The sequence below is a fragment of the Diadema antillarum genome, unplaced genomic scaffold (assembly GCF_040938485.1).
Source record: "Diadema antillarum isolate AM-2024a unplaced genomic scaffold, OU_Dant_1.0 seq00000367_RagTag, whole genome shotgun sequence".
Classification (NCBI taxonomy): domain Eukaryota; kingdom Metazoa; phylum Echinodermata; class Echinoidea; order Diadematoida; family Diadematidae; genus Diadema; species Diadema antillarum.
In genome coordinates, this window is record NW_027271368.1 from 1,538,049 (window position 1) to 1,560,570 (window position 22,522).

Here is a 22,522-nt window from a genome sequence, read left to right on the forward strand (position 1 = left end):
AGGTACAAGTAGTTTCAGATCTTTGCAGGTGTTTCGTGTACGCGCTTTTTTATGTTGTTGTTGTGGTTTTTTTCTGTTTCAACTCGGTTGCGTGATGTGTGTGTGCGTGTGTGTGTGTGTGTGTGTGTGTGTGTTTATTGGCGTTTTACTGTTGAGTATAAGATATCAATCACATAATGCGAAGCACCCACCGTACTACTGATATGATTTGAAATGTAGCAGTCACGGTCTGTGTTCTTTTACTCAACATCACTTTGTATAATTAGTACGATCGTATTTTACTATGATAATTACATGTCGACTCGATAAATTACTTCTACCACTGTTAGTAACTCCTTTACTTCAAATTCACAACATACTCAGAGATATCACTCATTGAGCATAAATGAAATGACATTCTAATCACATTCTAATCTCGCTGGATTGATGATTACGTTGAAGCCAACAGGAACAAAGAAGTGGGCTTTTGCAGGCGGGTTTGTGAGGAAATTATACAGTATCATTCTATTCACCAGAAATGCAATGATACTAATCAAAGCATGATTCATGTTGTAGGAATGCTATTTGACTGACTCACATGTTATAAACTGAGTAAGACCTCCAAAACCATTGATCTTATATCCCATTTAAATGCAGGAAAATATGAGAATATGACATCAACTTTGTGACCTACTGACTTTGAACAAAGACCACCTTCCTTGCTTTAACCCAGCAATACCTGCAGTAATCACATTCAGGGGTTACACGTGGGCAATACTCCAACTATTGCATTTTTGATATCTGCGCCTAAACATGGGACCGAAACAACAGTTTAAAATAAATTGTATATGATTTTATTAAACGGAACACTAGATGAAATAGCAAGATCAGCCTTCGCAGGACAGTGACAATAAAACCAAATTAAGAATACATTTTCCCTGTCATTCGTACAAAACGAGCATGTACTGCAAAAAGAAATCTTGATACCCCACTGAAAGAACAATGCATTTCCCTCAAAACAAATCTTGGAATTGCCGAATGAATATTGTTTGACCCCCCGAGCTTATGTAAAGCAGCAATCGAGGATTTACTTATCATCGTTACTGTTTCGTTTTCATTTGAATTCCTCTATAGGTTGTGTGATAAACGTATCCTGCGCTAGTGCCAAGAGAACGGTAAGATAGAGAAAAAAGAACCAAATCTGTATTTATGGCAATCAGCTGTGAAACACAAATCTCTTACTTAATTAAAGACCACAGAAACGCAAAATAAGACTCTCTTGCCTTTTTGTTGTCTTGGAGTGGGAATAAATCATTTTATGGTTCATTATAATAATATAATTATATATAGATATATGTAATTTACATGATAATAACTATTTATTATTATCATTATTATAACTATAACTATGATATACACACAAACTTTTCTGCGCGGTGAATGTTAAAGCGGACGAAGAGGCAAGCGTGATTTAAACTGCGAGAGGGACTGACATTTAACGAATTTAACGAATTTAAGTCAGATTGACAAAGCCCTATGGGCAAAGATTCGTGAAATAATTGTCTGTCAGTCATAGAACTATATTAGGGTTAGCCTTAATACGCCTCCAAAAGCTCCGAGCAAAAAACAAGCAAACAAACAATTAACAAACAGACATTATAAATGTATAATATACACCATATGCCCCCCCCCAAAAAAAAAAAAATAATAATAATACAACGGGACCCTCCGCAACTATAACTTTTAAGATAGTGAATCAATCCAAATACAATTTCAGGGTATGAAACTATAACTCATTGCCCACATCTCACAGAAAACCCCATTTGATTTGCTTCAGTGGTCAAAGAGAAAATTAATGAGGAGTTTTGTAGAGCATGTCAGGAATCCCTTCCCGCCAAGTTCTGCCCATCTATACAGTTCCAAGAGCATCTAAGTGCTAAACTTGGAAGAATCAGACTAATAACATGCTTTACAATAATCCACATTTCTCTGTGACCACTTCACCAAATTAAGTAGGGTTTTCTACGAAATAGAAGTAAGATGTTGTATTTATAAGACCCTGAAGTAGCATTGAGACAGTTTAATCATATTGGGAGTTATCAATGCGAAAATCCGATTGTAATTTTCTTTTTGGACATACTGTTTGTTTGTTTGTTCATTTCCATCTGAGAAGATGGCTGGATAGCCCATATTCAGCTACACTATTAATAAAGCTGGTCTTCCATGGGGTCCGGTTGGATGTGGGGTGGGACCACTTCACCGGGTTAAACACCCTGCTCTTTGCGATGAATGAATGAAGCGGGATCTTTTACGTGCATGAGTTGAGACTCTCTCATACACAGGACCTCCATTTTATGTCCTATCCGTGGGACAGAGTGTTTTGCCTCTTGCTAGAGGGGACGGTATGATTACACACAACATTGCTCAGTCCAGACTCGGGTTCGAACCCGGGCCCGAGGATCGCGAGGCAGACGCGCTACCAACTGAGCCAACTCACCGCCCTGTATACGTTTATATATCTAAATAAAATGTTTATATATCTAAATAACTGACAATATATATATAAATTATTCAAAAATATAATAGGGGAACGGAACAGAATATATATTTTCAATGAAAATGAGGATGAAATGAAAATGAATACAGGATTAGGGTTTTTCCTACAGCTCAGACGGTAAGCAAGTAAGAGCGCAGCTGACTAGCAATCTTGGGGTCTCGAGTTCGAATCCTTATGCAATCCCATTTTCTTTGCTCATTTTCATTCAATTTTTTCTCTCTCAATTTCATATATTCATATAATATACAATATATAATATGTACACACAGTTAATGTATGGGAAATTCATCTGAAAGTTGTTTTGTTTTTCCTTCGATCTTGCTTATCATTTTTACCAACGATCGCCTTTATGTATTCCAATCATCAATAGAAATTATTCCAGCTAATGATAATGTCTCGAGATGTTAATTTGCATCTTTCTCAGATACAAAAAAAAGTTTAATTTTCACCACATTTCACTGGTATGTAGAAATGACAGAAATTTCAGTTTACTAGAGGTGGAGATCTTTTTTTTAATCATAAAGCAAACAGAATGGTCTCAAGCAGTGTACCTGAATGAAGAGAAATAGATGACACCGACAAAAAGGAAGGGGCTTCCCATCTTAAGCACCAAATCAAAATAATATTAACTGCGTACCGTTCTCAATATTGAGAGAGTCATCGTTACTAGGGTAAGCCTAAGGATGAGGATTGTTTGTGCTTTTTGTTTGTTTTCGTTCTTACCTTCAATCGACAAGGATTATGAATATCCCTGGAGGGAAGTGTGAGTTTATATCTCAAACTGGTATGTCAACATCATATCTATTCTCATATCTCTCTTCCTTCATATCCTCTGTTAATCCTCATTTACCGATCTATTGTTTCTTTGTCTCACAATTTGCTTGACTATCCATTATTCGATGAATCGTTGCGTGTTCTATTTTGTCTATGTAACATGAATGAATCGACTGTTCTCATCTCTTTACCAGTCACCAAGTCTTCTGGCGTTCGGAATGTCGCAAGCTGCCATCAACTATTTCACAGAGACGTCTGCGTTAGGTATGTGAATTATTATATATTATAATTGTTGTATCTTTTATATCGTGTATCATATATTATATATTATATAGTATATAGTATATGAAATACATTTAGTTATAATATCGTCGGCCTCATGCCAAAAGGGCCTTAACACCTTCGACTTTGTACAGTGTTAGGGCCCTTCTGGCATGAGGCCGACGATATTATATATTATATATTAGCTATTATATACTGCAAATTATATATTATATTTCATATGTTATAAAACAATGCGTAATATAATTCCATATTATACTTAATGTCGAAAATTCCTTCACGCTGTTGTCGTTACTGTGGCTTCTGCTCCTGCTATTTTTGCCAACCATAGTTGTTGTTGTTGTCGTCGTCGTCGTTTTTGAGCACTTCTTATATACCGACAGTGCAAGAAGAAGAAGGACTAAAAAAAAAAAAACCCGACACCACAAATTCCAGAGACTGAGTGCATACATGTCGCAACCATGCTGCGAAAGGCCCTTTAGAGGTGATAGGGTATACGACACTGTCAAATCTCTGCGGTTTCTAATAGATAAAGGATAGTTTCATGACGTATCGTGACGCGGATATGACGTAAGGTGTTCTGTGTACTTGAGTATGATATTTCCGGTTTGTCGAACTCGTAGGAAATGGGTTGATTAATATCATAGATCTGATGGGGATAGTCCGTGGAAGAACGCACGTCGTCAGTTAGTGATGAGGAGAAACCGAGAATCTGGTCACCGCCAAAGTAAACAGAGCGCCACCTATCTACAAGAATAATCTTCTGTAACAAGGGCTCATCACTTTTTAGGGCATGAAAAAATGAAGCAGGTCGGAAGAGCCAGTTCACGTTCAAGTGCAAATCTCTCTCATTGTAGACTCTAATTCCAAAACGGGTCAATCGCCATTTTTAAACATTTTAAACGAAATCCTTTATCAGATAGAGCAAGGTAAAACCTTCCCGATAAAACTTCACTTATATAGCATACAGGGGCGGATCCAGGAATTCCGTAAGGAGGGGGCGCCTTTACAAAATTAAAGGGGGGGGGGGGCGCACGCACCCCTCTCCCATTTTTTCTTTTTATTTCTTTTGTTTTAACAAAAAATAACGGGGGCACCCGGTGCGCTCCCCCCGCCCCCATCCCCCACTGGCATATGAAGGAATATTAAAAGTTATGAATACATATAATCCCGTTTTTTGCATTAGTCAATATAAGGTGTATGACACCGGAAATTGCATTTTTTTTTTTTTGTCAGCTGAGTGTACTGTTGATGACATCTGAAAAAGCAAGAATGGTAATTTGAGGGCTTAGCTAATGGGAGCGGGGAAATAGTTAAATTACATGTATTAAGTAACACAAGAAAAAATCTGTTGTAAATAAACAGTTCCAGAATTTGTGATTTGTAAACTTTTTCATCAGCAGAGGTCAAGGTGGAATTAGATGACGTGGGATATCAAAAGTGAGTCAATACCAATCTACCAATCAAGTCAATCTTATTATAGGTGCTTGGCGTGTGTGAAAAAGATCCTATTCATTTCCGTATTCTCTACTAATATATTGATGAACTATACCAAGAACATGACGCTACTTTCATATGTTGCCCTCCTGTTTGAAATATTTTTTGACACAGATCTGGCGTCGAGAAAGATCCGCGTGAACGCAGTGAGGTGAGTAGGCCCTACAGACACGACAGATATCTATTTAAGCATGCTTTGTTTTTAGGTCGTAATAATGTATGATTTGAATAATATTACACACTGCTATAATTGAAAAATGTAAGAATCTTTCAAAACCATGTTCACGGACGGATCAAGGACATACCATACACGAAGTGTTTGTAAGTGTAATGAGAATGGCTCTAGAAGGTGAGAAAGGGGCACGATTAATTACAATCGTGATGATAAAGACAGCGAGGACAGTGATTACAACGAAATAGTAAAAACAAGAACAATAATAATCACAGCTTTCCATTTCATTCACGTCCTTCCTTATTCACTGCAGTCCGTCAGCAGGTGTCTTCACAGACGTGATGGGAATACCTCCATTAAAGGTAAGCACAATATCATATCTCATTAATTTTGCTGGATGTCACCTGTCCTGTGCAAAATTTAAACACACACACATACATAATATTTACAAACACACACACACACACACACACACACACACATATATATATATAATTATGTATATATATATGATATATATATAGATATAGATAATAGTTTTATATGTTTAAATTTATGTATCTAAAAGTATGATGAATTATGCATAGAGAGGGGGGTGAGGCCTGGGAGAAAGCTGTACCGTGGATTGTGACGTCATCATCGTTATCACCATCATCACAATTTTGACTTTAACTAGATCTGGAAGATCTTAGAGGAAAGCAATGGGAACGTTTAGAATTAGATGTGATCACACGATTCAAACAATGCGAATTGTTGCCTCAGGTTTCATGTTCGTCTCTAAGACAGTAACAAGGGAGGTTGTTAATATGCCACGTTCTCAGCTAATTTGTTCAAGCGGTGCAAGACATCATAAACAAGTTTAAAGAACTCTGCAGCACCAAGAACGCGTTATGAAATAGTTTATTTAGTATTTATTTATTTAATAGTTTGTTTATATATATATATATATATATATATATATATATATATATATATATATATATATATATTACTTTGAATACTGAGATGGAATTATAAACTTCTTCCAAATCAGTGGGGATTCGAGAGCTCACACAACCGTAATTTCCTTTGTTATAATTCCTATTTTTCTTCCATTGTTTATGTTACTTGAAATGTTTTATTAAGACACCAGTTGAGAGGAACCTTACCGTACCTCGTTGAGGACCCGTTAAAGATTATGTTATTTTGTACTCGAAGAATTTATATTCGGCCTGTCAGATAATTTGACACACTTTAGCATACCCATGGGAAATGTAGACAACATTATATCCTCACCACCTTCTGTATGTCCTGTTGTAAGGAAAATGAGGGAGAATATTCTTAGTTGTGAGTCTCTTACCGGAGGACATTACTAGACGGTATTTAGATGAATAAAGTTACGAGAAAGCGTCCACAGTGAGACAATTTCATCCATCTTGGTCGAAACTGATTATAATCTTGTCACGCTTTCCGGAACTTAAGTCATTCCGCCGCCATTCGATCATCATTATCTTCCATAAAATGGCTCGCAATTCCTGCTCGGAATCGAATTCCTAGTGACTTCCCTCATCCAAGCCTGTATCGTGGGAAAGCCCATTGAGTGTGTGTGTGTGTGTGTGTGTGTGTGTGTGTGTGTGTGTGTGTGTGGGCGGGTGAGTATTCATTAAATTTGCGGATTCTCTTCCACGGAATATCTCGTGTACGAAATTTACTGGTTTCCCGTACATCACAAACCAACAGGCAATGCGAAAGTGGTATTTCGGTATCATCAGTAGGTCCTACATTCACTTTGTGCTATTTCCATATCATGCAACCACACACAGGAACCGCGGTCGCCCATTCTGCCCCACAAAGTGCCAACGCTGGATGACGTCACCCAGGCAGTGGCTTTTCTCGCGTCTGACGAGAGCCTCTTCATAACGGGCGAGAACATCTGCGTCGACGGTGGATACCACGCAAGTGGCATCGCCTTTTAGCCCATTGATGACGTCAGACCGAACAAAGGAAGAAATAACAAGTTTTGAACAGGCCTCAATTATAATAACGTATTATGTCTTACACATGCTGCGACAAAATAATAAGCCAAACACCATCTATGACAACTCCAATGATTTACCCGCCGATGAATAGAAGCCCTTTTGTGTACATCATCAAAATAGAGGCAGTTATTCTTATGAATGACACTTCATGAACCGACTTTATTGCAGAGTTTATTGTTGTTTTAGTACATAGAAGACAAAAAGGCTAACAATTAAAATTTAATCATATATAGGCAGTAACTGATTTTTTTATCATGCAGGCTATTCTTTTAGCATTTCCCTTCTCTTGTGGTACCAGATGTTAAAGTAGAATTAATGAAGTGACTTTTGATACATATTGAAACGACCCCTTTTCCGAAAAGAGGGAATTTATGTTTACATTTTTCATGGATAACACAATTTTCAAGCATTGCTGACGAGAAAACTTGCAGTCGCTTGGATATTGCAGAGAGGCAGCCTATAGCCACCCCTCCCCCCCCCCCCAAGTGGTAAATAACATTTTGTCAAACTTTAGTTCTCGTGAAAACAGGACCTGAATGTTGTATTGAAAAGAAGGTTTCGTCTCTGGTTTCAGACAAACACTGTCTGCTTCAAGTGTTTGAAGAGAGATTGTTCAGAAGCAAAAGTTCACATCCAACGTAGATGGCGCCAATGCCATGGAGCAAACACTGGTCCTTGCGCTACGTTGCACAAAGGAAGGTTTGCACCCCCTACACAGTCGATGGGTTGCTAACTTGCTATAATTTCATTGCTTAAGGGGGGGGGGGTATTCCACTCCATTTATAATTTCACATCATGTAGTATATCAATCAATAGTGTCATGCTTGGAGCAAATACATCAATTATTCTCTGAAAGACACAAAACAAAATACACAGAACAGTGATGATGACATAGGAGGCTCACACGTTATTCCAGTAATGTGGCAATGCCATTCCGTTACATTACTTCTTGCTCAACAAGTTCACCTGTGAAGAAATACCATTATGCATGTTTTCTTTAATTGTTCTGCTTGCTCGGACACCAAATCATGCATACCTTATGTAAAGCTGCTATGTCACCATTCTCGTTCATCATAATTTGTTATGACTTTTGAAAATATCTAAATCACAATAGATTCTGAAACTCTGTAACCCAGTACTACTATAACCCATTTAATGTTCCAATGCAAAAGTATACTTATCATCTGGACCTCTCCTTTAAAACACATAACCGAGCACAAACCAGCTGATAAAACGCAATTACATGCCAAAGTACACTGAAAATGTCATAACCATAAAACCTTTAAAAAAAAAAGAATTAGACGGATCATCATGTAATTGACAGTCAGTGTAATGGATGTGTATAATGCATGTGTCAGAGCATCGAGGTGTAGTAGTTGGGATATACTAGCTATTAAATGAAAGGTCCTGAATTCGAATCGCTCCTGGAACAATGATTCATTGGAAAGACATTTTACCAACAATGTCGCTCTGTACCTAGGTGTATTTATTAAAATGTTCGTGGTGATGCTGGGGTACCACCTGGCAAAGCTGCAACCACAGAAGAGCTTAGAATTGAATAAGACCATCTTCCGTTGCAGCTCTCGATATTGTTTTTCGCCTTACTAGAATACAATACTTAAAACGAGAAAGAAAGATGAGAACGAAGTAGGTTCGTCAAAGAAATATGTTTTCAGGTCGAAATTTTTGCGGCATCTCCCATCGTTGACCAGGCTTAGCTTCCGAGCATTCCTCCATAACTAGTCCTGCTTCTTTTCCTATCGACTTGTCGACAGTTAGGCAAGATTTATGAATGCCATGAGGCACAAGTTTTGTCTGGAGAAGAAAAAATAGATGCAAGGTAGACGGCAATAGTCTGACTGATATCATGAAAAGCAGGATGAACACAACCATGCATTTTAAACAAGACGCATGTAAATCAGAGGTTAACGCTGGGGTAACAAACTTATTGAAAATGGTGCACCGAATTATCTTTTTACATTGCTATTATTTAAGACTCTTATTGACAAGTGTTTAGGTATTCTTAAATTCCTATGTGCAATGCAAAAGAGCAAAACAAATCTCCAGGCGATATCATGCTCATTTTGAAGGACCCTTACCAGAAATGGCTCATCATTAATCATCCACATTTTGTTCTCAAGCTGTAAGGTCAGCTAATCAGCAGTGTGGCGTCTTTTCTTATGTCATATTTAAACAAGTTATCAAATCTGAGCTCTTCCTCACAAGTTTGTCTCCATTTGTTTATTTTCTGTGAGGTCCGCTAATTAGCAATAAAGCGTTTTTTCCTATGTAATGTTTACACAATCTAACAGGTAAGCTCATCTTCACAAGATTTTTTTCTACATTTCTTTGTTTGTGATTTTCTTTTATTGCTTTTACTTGGAACTTTTTTTTTTTCAAGTGCAAGTGTCTGAATTAAAATGAATGAGATTTTTTTTTTTTGTAGCTGATATATCAAAATAAATATATTGAAACCGTTTCTTGGTGAATGCTAACCAAGCTTATGTCGAAAAATCTATGTTTGTTTGTTTGTTTGCTGTTTTCTTTGGTTGTCGTTGGAAGGGACTTTTTCCATGAACATCTGTAAGAATTATGATGAATAAGATTTTGGTTGTACCCACCTTGTTGTCCCATTTCCAAAACTGGTTCCCCTTCATACCGTGACAGTTGAAGGTGACGAGAGCGGATCCGTCATAATCCAGGCAAAATTCGTCATGTCTGATCTCAGAGTTGTTGGTGTATTCCCAGAGCTGTCAAGTGTTTCATAATTTTGTAAAACGAAATAAAACGGGATGGCGGGGGGGGGGGGGTGTAGATATCGACATTGAGAGGTATGCCATATTGTGCATGTTATCATAAGAATTTGGGAGTGATTCACAAAATTTACAAACTATGCTTTTTGTGGATTTCCCCTTTTCATATACAGTTAAAAGAAAACAAAATTGTAGTTGCTTACTTGTTCGTTTATCGAAACATAAAGATGAAATGCTATGATATGACTGTACTATGTATAATGAAATTTGTGCGATTTTAAATTAATTATTCATCTTAGCATTATGTATTTACCCTGCAAATAATTATCACTTTCAACCTCTCTGTGAGGAGTCGGTGGAAAAGCGTTATACTACTGGCTGACTTGCCTACTTAATAATAATGTCTGCATTCGATTTTGATACCTCTACACATTGTATAATTAAGCCATTTCAAACTCTTACCTGTGAAAAGAGTTGCTTATTGTTGCACTTTCCAAGCTTTGCGGCTGTCTTTCTAGAGCTACCATAAAGGCAGCTGTTAGTGTCCGCCAGACTTCGAATCTATAAATTACAAAATAAAATGCCATTTTTAGAATCTTTTTACCCTTCCACATGGCTTTTGTCCAAACATATTCTTTAAAAATGTATATTTGAGAAGAAAAAAAAAGGATTGAAAGAACGAACAAAAAACATTAAAGTATCTTTAGTATATCATGTAGAAAATTCAAAGTAGTTCTGTATACTGTTGTGTTTCAAATCCATTTCTACTTTGTAAAGGGATATGAAGGTCAAAATTGCTGATAATGCATATAATACATACAAAAAATAATTGTGATCATCAATGTACACTAGTAAACTCCAAAATTGTGGTTCTATGGAGAAGTAGTAAAGAAGAAGTAGGAATAGAAAGGGGAGCAGTCCTTGTGGTCGATACAGCATCTTTTTTTTTTTACTTTACCGAGACTCCGAGTGTAAATTTGCAATTAAGAAAATCATGTCATGGTTTGCGTGCACTAAAGTAACTTTTAGAAGTCCTAATCATTCTTATATATATATATATATATATATATATATATATATATACATGTATATATATATATATACACATATATATACATGTATATATATATATATATATATATACACATATATTACGTGTGGTGTCGTTAAATTTGGTGTCGTAATATTGGGCATATATATGCACACTCTGAATATATGCTTTACTACATCTTAATATAATAAGCTTTATCTAAATAACCTTTTCTACTTCAACCATGAAATAATAAGAAAAAATGATAACAAGGATTATGATAGTATGCATTAGTACCTCATAAAGCGTTAGGTACTAAAACATGGTTTCATCGTTTTACAAAATTAGTACTTGAAAATTACAGTCATAACGTATCAATGAACCACAAAACATATGGAAATACTTATAACAACATATATAGATCACTCGTAATACAAATAAGAAACCGAAAATATAAAAGTATGAGCGCGTTTCTAAAACACTCCCGACCTAAATGTTTCTAAAGATTGATATTTACAAACGGAGGTGGGTATGTTATTCAAAGGTTTGTCGGGGAATGAAACCCACATTTACGTGGAAATTGTTGAAATGCAGCAATATCAGTTTTAAAGTTTTGGTGCCGCCATCTCTTGATGTCATATGGAACAAGAGGGCTTTGCTTGTATAAAATGTGAGCATATACATTACTTCGCTGAGGTAGATGTTCATTTACTGACGGGTTGATAACAGGCCTTCAATTCCATGCCATTAAGAAGCCATATCAATTGAGATATTTTCTTTCAAATGAGATTTTGGAGTTTTAAACATTTGAAGCAATAACAACAGACTCAGAAAATACTTTTGAATGTTTGACAGAAATCCTTCGAAACCGCATGAAAGTGCAACATTTATGGACAACAGAATTCTGGAAAATGTTCAGTTAGAGGTATGACAATAAAACGATAGTATTATTTTAAACATGACAACTAGATTAACTTTCACTCTCGTATCACCCTCTCGCCTTCTCGTTCTGAAGAAGGTGATTTGCAGGGTTTAAGAATTAAAGTTGCCTTTTTCAAGCTTCTGTACAATGAGGATTGCGTCAATAGCTGTTTGTGGCAGCATAGCGACATCTTTTTCTCTTTTCTTTTTCTAATCGCCAGCTTCATACGTTGAGAAAAGGAAATTATTAAAAGTAAATACGAGACTCTTCTTCGAGGTTATCATCCAACTCACTCGTCCGAAAAGCCGACCAGGGTGTGGCCAGGAAGACTCGGGAAACACGTTCTCAAGATACCATCGAAACGACTTACATCCGAGTCTACTCCTTAGCGCTTTCTGTTTGGAGACGTCTCCGCCCTGAACATGACGCATGCTCGGTTGCATTAAGTAAAAGAAGTCCTGATATTCGTCCAGCCACACTTCCGCCAGACGTTTGTTGTTTTTCATCAAGGCATTCCCCATCCCTTGGTAAGGTGCAAAAGTCCTGAACACGTGACCGACATGAGAGCACACCATCACCGATAGCGTTCCACCACACATCCAAGTCTTCAAAATTTAGGATAGGAAATGTGGTGAGAGAGATATTGGTTAAGTGTCAGCAAACGGGATTTTGAAGAAAGGCGAATCAACTTTATATTCAATATGAAAGCTGTCTACCGTACTACAAAGAAAATAAAAGACCTGTAATGTCTTATCTGAATGCGATACGAGCTTAAACATATAAAACATAACAATGTATTTTGACATTTACAATACAATACATTTGAAGTCCGTCTTGTGGAACTTTGGAACAGCGTCAAAGATTCCGGCTGCACCTCACGATTTTATGACAGAAATACGATTAAAAAAACAACGTGAACCAAAGATAAAAAAGGAGCATCATGAAAAGACCAAAAGTTTAACAATATTCAACAAAATGTTTCTGAAATTGCTTGAGAGCATCAATCCAAAGACCTAATACTACAGCGTCTGTTTTGGATACTCATGAGGACACCGGGATCTTGATTTGAAAATTTGTGTTTTGTTTGTTTTTCTGAGTGACAGTCCACAAAAACTTTTTCATTCCAATATCAACTAAATAAGTAGTCTATTTCTCACCACTGTGTCGAGCTTCCGAGGATATTATCTTTAAGCTTGGTATTACAACATCGTTACTATAAGTGTTATTTTCTGCTTTAACACGGTCAAAATATAGCATGCAAAAAGTAGTATTTTGATACCAATAAACACATTAAAATTACTTGCGTGTCAATGATATAGAGCAAACACAAAGTTTCGAAGAAAATGAGTCATGAAATAAAATGATACCAGTCAAAAGTTTTAGATCAGAAGTTTAAAAGAGATTTAAGAGCGACGAAATATAACCCCTTGGGCAAAATTATTAAAGACCATACTACAATGTATTTCAGAATCCCATGGATTTCATGGAAACAGACGTAATGATGTCTGTTTTTGTGTCCTTTCTCCGTCATAGGTCTACATGCTTGCTATAGACCTACCTTGAATGAAAGTTCAAGATTTTCAGCTCCCCAGATTTGAAATCCCGGATCGTACATCCCAAGGTCCATGAAGAAGCTTTTGTCGATTGCAAAGAGCCCGCCCGCCATCGTCGGCGATCGAATCGGCAGAGTTGGATCGGCTTCCGCTGCTTCCCTGTCAACCCTTTGAATGGGTGTCCAGCGAAATGACAAACTCCACGAGAAGCTGCCAACCTTTGAAATTGATGAATATCATTACATCAGACAATAAGATATGTGATATATGAAATCAAAAGAACTATTCTTCATATTCGATTTGACATTGATGAAAGTTAAGTTATTGAATAAAACAGTGACAGTCCTGTAAAATTCGAAAAGGAAGCTAGCAAAATGTAAAAAACAAACGGGAAAAAAAATCAAGAAACAGTAGCACTGATCACAGTCTTTTAACATGTAATAAGACATAGCACTTAAATTCTTCAAATAACGTTAAATCTCCGAGATTCATAACAGTACTGAAAATTAAGTGCACGAGTTATTTTTGCTTGGTTTAATTTAGTTTATTTCTGCATTCAAACGGGTGCGAATTCAAACTCAAATTTCAATAATTCATACAATGACAAATGCAAAGATTAAAGTTTGACAAAAAAAAATCACAAATAGAAAAATGTAAGCAATAGAACAATACAAATCACTGTTGTAGTAACACACTATTTTCGAAGGAAAGGGGTCATATCACAAATGAGACAAATCAAGAGTTTAATTTTAGTTTGAGAGATTATAAACTGCCCACTACAGATCATATGTTTGATAGGATCTGAAAAGAAGCTAAGAGCGTTAAATGGGAGAAATAAACATCGTTGACATATAGGACCTTGATCTAAATTAACCATTTCAGTAGTATACTGTAAACATCTTTGACATTAAGCAAATACAAGGATGATGCCATTCACCTGCGGAAGGGAAGTGTGTCCTCTATATTCAAAGGTCTTGTCGTTGATAACATCAATGACTGGTGTCACAACATTTCTCCTGCAAGCAAATATAAGATTAATGGGTGCCTTGGTTACACTTCGTGATTGTAAGATGAGAGTCATTATTTCTGAGAAATGCATAAACGTCTGCTGCAGATTGTGATGAATAATTATTCTTATGCATCACCAGAAAAAAAAAAACAAATACCAAAACCCTTCATCATCATTCGCTTCTCATTCTTCAGTGTACTTTAAAGTATCAGCAACGATTACGTTGCACATTTCATCCTTTTTCCTTATTACTATCATTGCTATTGTAATATCTATCATTATCATTAATATAATGAAAATTTCGGTGATAAATTGTCATATCTCAAGACAGACATGAAAGATGTAATTAATTGCGATTTATCTGAATCAAAGCAATTTCAGAAACATTTTACTCAAAAAGGTACAGACCCTGATGAGCTGCGTACCTGTCCTGCTGCACACGAGAGAGAAGTGGTTCCAGCCAGCCAGTAGTGACTTCACAATGAGAATCGAGGAAAGTAAGCACGGTTCCCTTGGCAACCAGGGCGCCATGGATACGAGCACGAATTAGTCCGGACCGATTGAGCAATCGCTCGACTCTTACTTTCGGTGGATTGAAGTGGCGGGAAACATAGTCGTCAAGTTTCCGTTTTAGGAAGTCTGTTTAAAAGGCATGTTTCCAAATATTTACATTTACATTAATGAAATTCAGACAACATGAAATACAATTCCATTGGGTAGGGAACACGTGCATCTTATACTTTGTTTGTGATCTTATTAAAAAATAATTATGATTTGAAATAAAGTAGCAGAGAGGTTAAAATCCAACTAAACACGTATAAAAACACACACACACAAAACCCTATAGAGTAAGTATGGGAGAAATTACACGCAAACTGAGAATGAATATGAAGTAAAGAAAGAAGAAATATTGGTCGAGATGGCGAACCAGCATTGGAGTAGCTGAAGCACCATCGAGAGGATATCAAAAGAGAAATTGCAACGAAGAGAAGTGCCAAGTGTTAGTGTTAGTGTAAGGTGGTGACTGCTGCACATGTGCATGATATTTTACATAATGTATTTAATCGTGCAGTATTTCGTCACGGTACAACGCAATCATTTCCCCTTCTCAAAGTCATCTGACATGGATACCCTTTTTGCTGGCATCGTCGACGAGTATGACCTCAGCCAGGAGATGAGGCGGGGATCGGTTGAGGACGCTGTGAACAGTTCGGAGAAGGGTACTCCACGCCTCGTTATGGAATATGATGATGACACTGGTGTTTGGAAGCGACGATGAGTAGTTGATGGACTTACACCTACCGGAAAACAAGGCATCAACATTGCCACTTCGTTAAACAGCATCATGACGCATACATTCCCCCCCCCCCCCCACACACACAGCAAAAGTCTGGAATTCTTATGCCGAATTCTCTAGACACGATGAGTCAGAACAGGATCAAAATAATAGGGATAGGACAAATTGTTTTTCTTTGACACTACCACGCGTAAGTCGTAATGCATTCACTTTTGAAATTCGAAATAAAGTGAAAACATTCCATTATGTGGCATATCTCATATCCATTTTTAAAGAAATTTCCTATCATATGATTTTACTCTGTTCATTTAAGTCAACTTGCGCATACACAGAGTGACTTTTCACGAGCTGAATAGTAAATCCTGCTTTATCTTATAATCGTAGTCTGCCATTTCCTTGACATTTTCTTTCTTCTTGTGTCAGCTTCTCTTCCTCCCTAAAGTCTACTCCACTATTCCATCGTCTTTATTGTTGACGTTAATATATATGATTATCATCATCACATTCCACATTTTCTTCTGTTTTTCTTTATCAAATCATTTCGCTTGTCCTAGTTCTTCTCTTACTTTTCAGTCACATTTTCGTAATTTCTCGTCAGCACAGTTACCTTCGTGATCTAGTATTTCTTTCTCCATTTGATAATTGCATGTTTTCTGTGCTGATGTTATTTCTTTGGATTTTCTTCTTCTCTGTTCATCAAGTTACATCATTACGAAAGTTACTAATGGTTACTTAAGGTTTCTTGTCTGCATAATTCATCCTCTTATAATGAATGTATTTTCGTTAACTGGATATGCTACGCTGCATATAATTACCTGGTTAACATCTTTCTCCCGTTGGCAGAATAAAAATAGCATTAAACACGTCCTTCTCCTCCAATAAGTAAATAGATAGATGGATAAACAAATGAATAAAGTATATATGATCACACTTTCCGCAATACTTTTTCCGTCATAATATCGTCATTACATAATCAGCTCATCAATTCAGAAATATAATCATATACAACTATAAATATATAAATACATATAATCAGTTATACATATACAAAGGAATATATACAAATTGTATGAACTATAATCATACAAATAGATAGATGATAGATAGGCAGACAGACAGATAGATAGATAGACAGATTGATAGAAACGTGTTATAGCAAAGCCGAAACTAGTAACTTACGCTTCTGGTCGGAAATCCGGAAGAGATCGATTGAATGCTATTCTGTCGCTTGCAATCAGATTGAATGCATTTTCGTGGAACAAGAATTTGGCCTTCTCTTCGAGTTGCGGTTCGAGGATAACCGGTTTTCCCATCTCTCCGGGGCGGTTTGCTGGGTCTAATGATTTCTGCCCAACCGTAACAGCTAGGAGCAATGAATATTGAAATATCTGAATATCCACAGTCATGAGGATAAACACGAGCGAGAACAAACCTTTTGTTATGCGTTTGCAAAATTTACAATCAAAATACTTTGATCAACGGAAACGGTGTCTGTGGAGGAAAACGCTACGTTATTCATTCCCTTGAATAGAATGTAGATCATAAAATTGTTCGCAAAAGTAAAGCTTTCATAATGTTTTCATTAATGGCTTGTATTTTCAATTCATGACGTTTAAAAACGATAAATGTTATTGTAATCAATGTTTCTGTACGCTGTATTATACAATGTGATGGTATAGCTGTTTGTATCCATAATGTGATATGATAATCATTTTACTGAAAGCATAGAACTCCCCTTTATGTCTTTCAACGTTTACAGTGTATAAAGAAGATGAAATGAAGCATGATTCTCATGTTTTTCACATGAAAGGATGACATAGGTCATCATAACAAGGCCGTAACAAATCAGATTACAAAAAAAAAACAAGAAAAGAGAGAGACGAAGTATACAGTGAAAGAAGAAGGTGTCCCGTAAGAGTTTCATGGGCTATAGCAGTGTTGGGATCACCTGACTGCAAAGAGTTGGAATACACAAGAATGTTGTTATTACAGTTTTAACCACACGATAACTATCACCAGCAAGATTATCACAACAATTATAACTATCTTCATTGATACTGATATCAATTAGTTGATAATTAGATTCTAAATGGCCTCGCTGTCATACGCAATTTGAAGTGATAAGATTAGGCGAAGTTATGCAGTGACATTTTGTTCTTCTATCATGTGCAAGAATGGTAACAGTTCTGATTGGGAGATTGGATCACAACTGGAATTTTTTTTAAATTCAAGTTCCATATTCCACATTCCATATTCAGGTTTCATATTTCATTTGATTTCGGAGTAAAATATATATAACACAACATTCAATTTTAGACATAATTTCACAAATGTATAAGGACATGTAATAAAATGATGTGTAAATATGAGGAGCCTACTAAAAAGCAATGCTTGTAGGATGAAGGTTCCAAAGAAATAATATAAGCGTTTAGTACAACATGCTAATTACGAAAGATGACGAAACACAAGCGAAAATCGGTATGTCGAGATTATAATAAACTCTACGGAATGTACAAAATAGTTTATGATGTTCAAGGTAAAACTCAGGGATGCAATGCTCCATAAAATTGCACTATTGGTCAAAGAAATGTGGTCAAATGAAGTCACCCGAGCAAGGCATCATTGCGAATAAGAACAGATATATCAAAATGGTCACAGCAAGTAACTATACATAAGATTTTAAAAAATTGGCTTTTAAATTTTGCTTAAAGGAACTTAGAGAACTTGATTGCAGCCGAACAGAATCTAACTCATTCCAGAAAGAAGGACCCGTAGAAGTAATTGTCTTAAGGGCTAAAACTGTACGAACGGGGGAAAAGTGATATGATCCACTTTGTCTTGTAGGGTAATTATGAATTTCACTGTTTTTAACAAACATTAAGGAAAATAAACTAGGAAGATCACTACATACATTCTAATTAACTTTATAGCTTCATTCTCCATATTTTCCTTTGATTAAAATTTTGCTGAGTTCATCTCATTCATCGTTTTGCGTGATATTTATTTATTTTTTTAAAATGGAGAATCAACAACACCAACAAATACGTGTGTGAACCTTGTCGCGTTTTCATTGGAAGAGATTGATAGAATAGAGACAATGGTTTCATTCAGGAATCTTGCGAAGCAAATATGAGCTTTCAGACATAATCTGAAGTGAATATTAACACTTTTAGTAAGTGGTCACCACGGTTATTGACAAGAAATCACATTCTCAGTTATGACTGGAAGAACAGCTGTAAAACTTTAGCACATGCAGTCTAAGTCACTGCCATGATAAAAATACGGATTCACCGCAGTAGTTGGAGATATGAGAACAATGAGTTATTCTTATTATTAACGTAACACGATTAAATAATATATAAATCCTGAACTGATTTGTTTATACTTGACCACTAGGGAAGCAATGAATGCATGTAAGCCAGCAACCACAGATTGATGGTTATAAATCCCCTTGACGTTTAAATGTATAAGGATAAAATGTCTGCTTATATACACCTGTCCGGTTTGAGTGTTGTTTGATTCAATCAATTTCAGGTATATCTGGGGGCTTCAGTATGCCTAACAATAGCTGATTTATGCGCAGACATAGCAATGCACTTGATTCATGGCATAACATACTGAATCCTCTTTTTTATTATTTTTTCATAAAATGATAATAAGAAGATCATTTTGGAAGCCTCCAATTATGACCAACATAAGTTACAGTGTTTTAAAGAATACTATTAGTAGGTCATGGCGGCACAACCGAAGCAGTCCGGGGACTTGAGCCTGTGACCTTGTGAGTGAAAGTTCTTGGTCTTGTACCACAGAGCCACCATACACCTCCTGACAATGGTGAATTTTAGGTGAAAGAACCTGAATTACTGACATATTTTAACTGTTTCATCTCGGTCAAACAAAACACATTGTATAGCCACTATAACACATCTCCGGAAACTTTTCAGACCGTTTCAATCACTACTGCCTTGACATTTATATTTCACCAGAGTGTAAACACTTGCTGCATGGTAAACAATATAATGCGTTGAGAGCAATCTATGCTGTGGACACCACCTAAAATCGCGCAGTGAGAGCACACTTAATGTTAGAAGTTCAAGTATATAACCAAACAAATCCCACTTCTTGATCAAACACTTGTCCTGCTGATTAGATGTTTAGCAGTCTACTGTATAGTATAACAACAGATGCGTCTTGCATCGTATTTAAGTCGTGATAGCGTGAAAGCACAAAGCGGCATCGTCGAAACAAAAACAAAAAAGTTTCTGATGATTAAAACGAAATTTATAGTGTCCAACAAAATCTGATAGCAAATATTTCGTACAATAATTTGTTTTACACTTCACATACGAGACAGAGAGCATAAAAGAAACTTGCGTTAACAGAAGGGAATTTCCTGCCGTAAATCAGAATCTGATATCAATATTTATATAAAGTTGTATCACGTCACAATATTCAATGTATATCTGTGCTATCTGATGAGCCCCTGCCATCCAATTCAATTAGCAGCCTGCAAGTCTGGCTGGGTAGAGACTCTTGCCATAAAAACAAACAACAAAAACGGTATGTGGAACAGGTGGTAGTTTTGCGTCATGTTAATGATGGCGGCAGCTATATACAGTCGCACATTTTGTTATCAGTTTGGGGACATCTGAGTGTGAATCTTTTCGCTTTGATTGAGAGCCAGTTATGATTTTAAAGATGTGTCTCGCAGAGTTACACGTTACATGTCGTGTGGAGAAGCCATGCACCTAGTAATGTCTGATGTAACTACGAATACTGTTTGAGGGTTGATTCTAGAGGATTTGTCTAATATAAATATATATCATATCTATCTTTATCTCTCTCCGCCTATACGTGTATAATGAATACACTGTAGAACCATATCATTCTGTAGTACCATAAATTGCATGGACGATGTTAATCAAATTGCTTAAAATGATGTAATGTAACTGTAAAGCATGCCTTGCAGAGAATAAATCAAAATATTGATCAAAAGAGGACATCACCTCAGCTACTCTGAGTCCTTGTCTCCTTAAGAGCTCGAAAGCCGTTTTGCAAATCAAACCAACTTTTCTTCCCCAGCCACTGTCTTATGTGGAAATAAAAATAATAAGGTGTAACTTCATGAACTACTTGTAAAAATTACTTGGCATTTTTCGTCGACGTCGTTGTTCTATTCGTATCCTGTTCTGTTTTGAACGTATTCAAACATTGTAATCATACATTGAAAGTTCATGTTTTAAAAGTACACATTCTAATTTCAGTGTTTTAGTACATACCTAACAGGCTCTTGTTGAATTTGTCTGGGTCAAACACGATTACAGGCACACGACTTTTCATGACTGGTTGATCTAGGGCTGTTTTTTCTGTGACCAATTGCACTGGAGCATTCGGGAAAATTCGTCCAGTCATATTCCCAATCCCTCTCCATGGCAGTTCCCGGTCTGCTATTCCAACCTTCGTCGAGTTCTTTTTGGATGAGCCCTGTACATCCTGGTCATTCTGATTTCCAGGCAAGGTTGGTTTTGGTTGATGACGTTCCGTACTCTTCGGGTTTTCTCTTTGTCTCTTGTCCAGTTTGACGAATGCCTTGTCATTAGGCCTACTGGTACGATAGTACCTCTGATTTGCAAGAGGGGCGTTGTCCTCCTTCACAACTTGCCTATCAGCTTTGTGTTCTAGGACCAGAGCACGATGCTCCTTATTTCTTCTACGATGCCCCGTTAAAGCTTGTTTTGGTTTGTTGCCGTTACCAATATCCGCTTCATCACGAAATGCATTTCCCGCGGCAATATCAGACCCATCAACACGGCTCTGTGGGTTCAATTTCCTCTTATCCCACGGCCCTGTCTCCTCCACTTTGTTGGCTGGACCTACACGCCGCGGAAGATCCAGGTCGCTTGTAAGGTGGGAATAGGGAATTACATCGTTCTTTATAATGGAATAAATTACAAAAATGACGAAGGCCAAAGCGCAATATTTCAAAAGTTTTCTCGGACGAAATCTCATATTGTCTGTTGGAAACCGTAAACGTAAAGTCCAGAGGTGAAGTGCAAACGTAACTGAAAATCCTGGTACGGGATATTGTGCGTAGCATGAAACGATATCTGCCCGTTCAAACCAACCAAGCGACAGTAAATTAGAAAAAAAAAAATGGTGGTCGTGTTGCCAAAGCACAGACGGTGTTTACCAGCATCACATTATAGCAGGGCGTGTATTTGCTGCAATCCGAGCCCGCTAATTGATCTATCAACATTAATTCAATCAATTTGTCATAGATCAACAGATCTGTCATCCTTTTCTAGCTCTCTTACCTTCTCACCCTCTCTCCCCGCTCTCTCTCCCTCTCTCCATATATATATATATATATATATATATATATATATATATATATACTGTATATCTATTTCCTATAAGAATCATCATTACCACATTATCTTACATAGATTTCATTATAGGGATCGTCATGCTTCCATGTGTTTTATAAAGAACCCATTCACTCACGAATGTAAAATAACGCCAGTCTCAAAGGGATTTTTTTTTTACATATTTGATTTTGATATATATTTTTTCTAATTAGGTATAGCAACATCTAAAGCCGTGAAACTGGCAATGGGATAACCTTGTGCTCTTGTCGTTGCAAATATAGAGTGCAACAGCCTTACTCACTTACTATATA

The 22,522-nt window shown here is 36.7% G+C and overlaps 2 protein-coding genes across 2 annotated transcripts; one reads left to right on the forward strand and one right to left on the reverse strand.

Moving 5' to 3' along the window:
• Positions 1-3,528: 3,528 nt before the first annotated feature.
• On the forward strand, positions 3,529-7,216 carry LOC139731265 (uncharacterized). Its single transcript, XM_071642152.1, has 4 exons — positions 3,529-3,574; positions 5,204-5,240; positions 5,575-5,623; positions 7,064-7,216. Exons 1-4 carry the CDS (start codon positions 3,529-3,531, stop codon positions 7,214-7,216), a joined length of 285 nt encoding a protein of 94 aa, XP_071498253.1.
• Positions 7,217-12,189: 4,973 nt separating this feature from the next.
• LOC139731243 (polypeptide N-acetylgalactosaminyltransferase 1-like) lies at positions 12,190-21,951 on the reverse strand. The gene is made up of 7 exons (XM_071642128.1): positions 21,123-21,951; positions 17,023-17,206; positions 15,678-15,844; positions 14,972-15,185; positions 14,475-14,553; positions 13,543-13,755; positions 12,190-12,589 (listed from the first exon to the last, which is right to left on the reverse strand). Exons 1-7 carry the CDS (start codon positions 21,850-21,852, stop codon positions 12,194-12,196), a joined length of 1,983 nt encoding a protein of 660 aa, XP_071498229.1. The 5' UTR covers positions 21,853-21,951; the 3' UTR covers positions 12,190-12,193.
• Positions 21,952-22,522: the final 571 nt, after the last annotated feature.

Bases quoted from the DNA above. Each gene is read 5' to 3' on its own strand.
- LOC139731265 (XM_071642152.1), top strand. From the start codon at position 3,529: ATGTCGCAAGCTGCCATCAACTATTTCACAGAGACGTCTGCGTTAG. The intron at 3,575-5,203 runs GTATGTGAATTA...TTTTTGACACAG, and splicing joins CACAGAGACGTCTGCGTTAG to ATCTGGCGTCGAGAAAGATC. The intron at 5,624-7,063 runs GTAAGCACAATA...AACCACACACAG, and splicing joins TGGGAATACCTCCATTAAAG to GAACCGCGGTCGCCCATTCT.
- LOC139731243 (XM_071642128.1), bottom strand. From the start codon at position 21,852: ATGAGATTTCGTCCGAGAAAACTTTTGAAATATTGCGCTTTGGCCTTC. The intron at 17,207-21,122 runs GTATGTACTAAA...CATTGCTCCTAG, and splicing joins ATTCAACAAGAGCCTGTTAG to CTGTTACGGTTGGGCAGAAA. The intron at 15,845-17,022 runs GTAAGTTACTAG...GTTTTCCGGTAG, and splicing joins CCGGATTTCCGACCAGAAGC to GTGTAAGTCCATCAACTACT.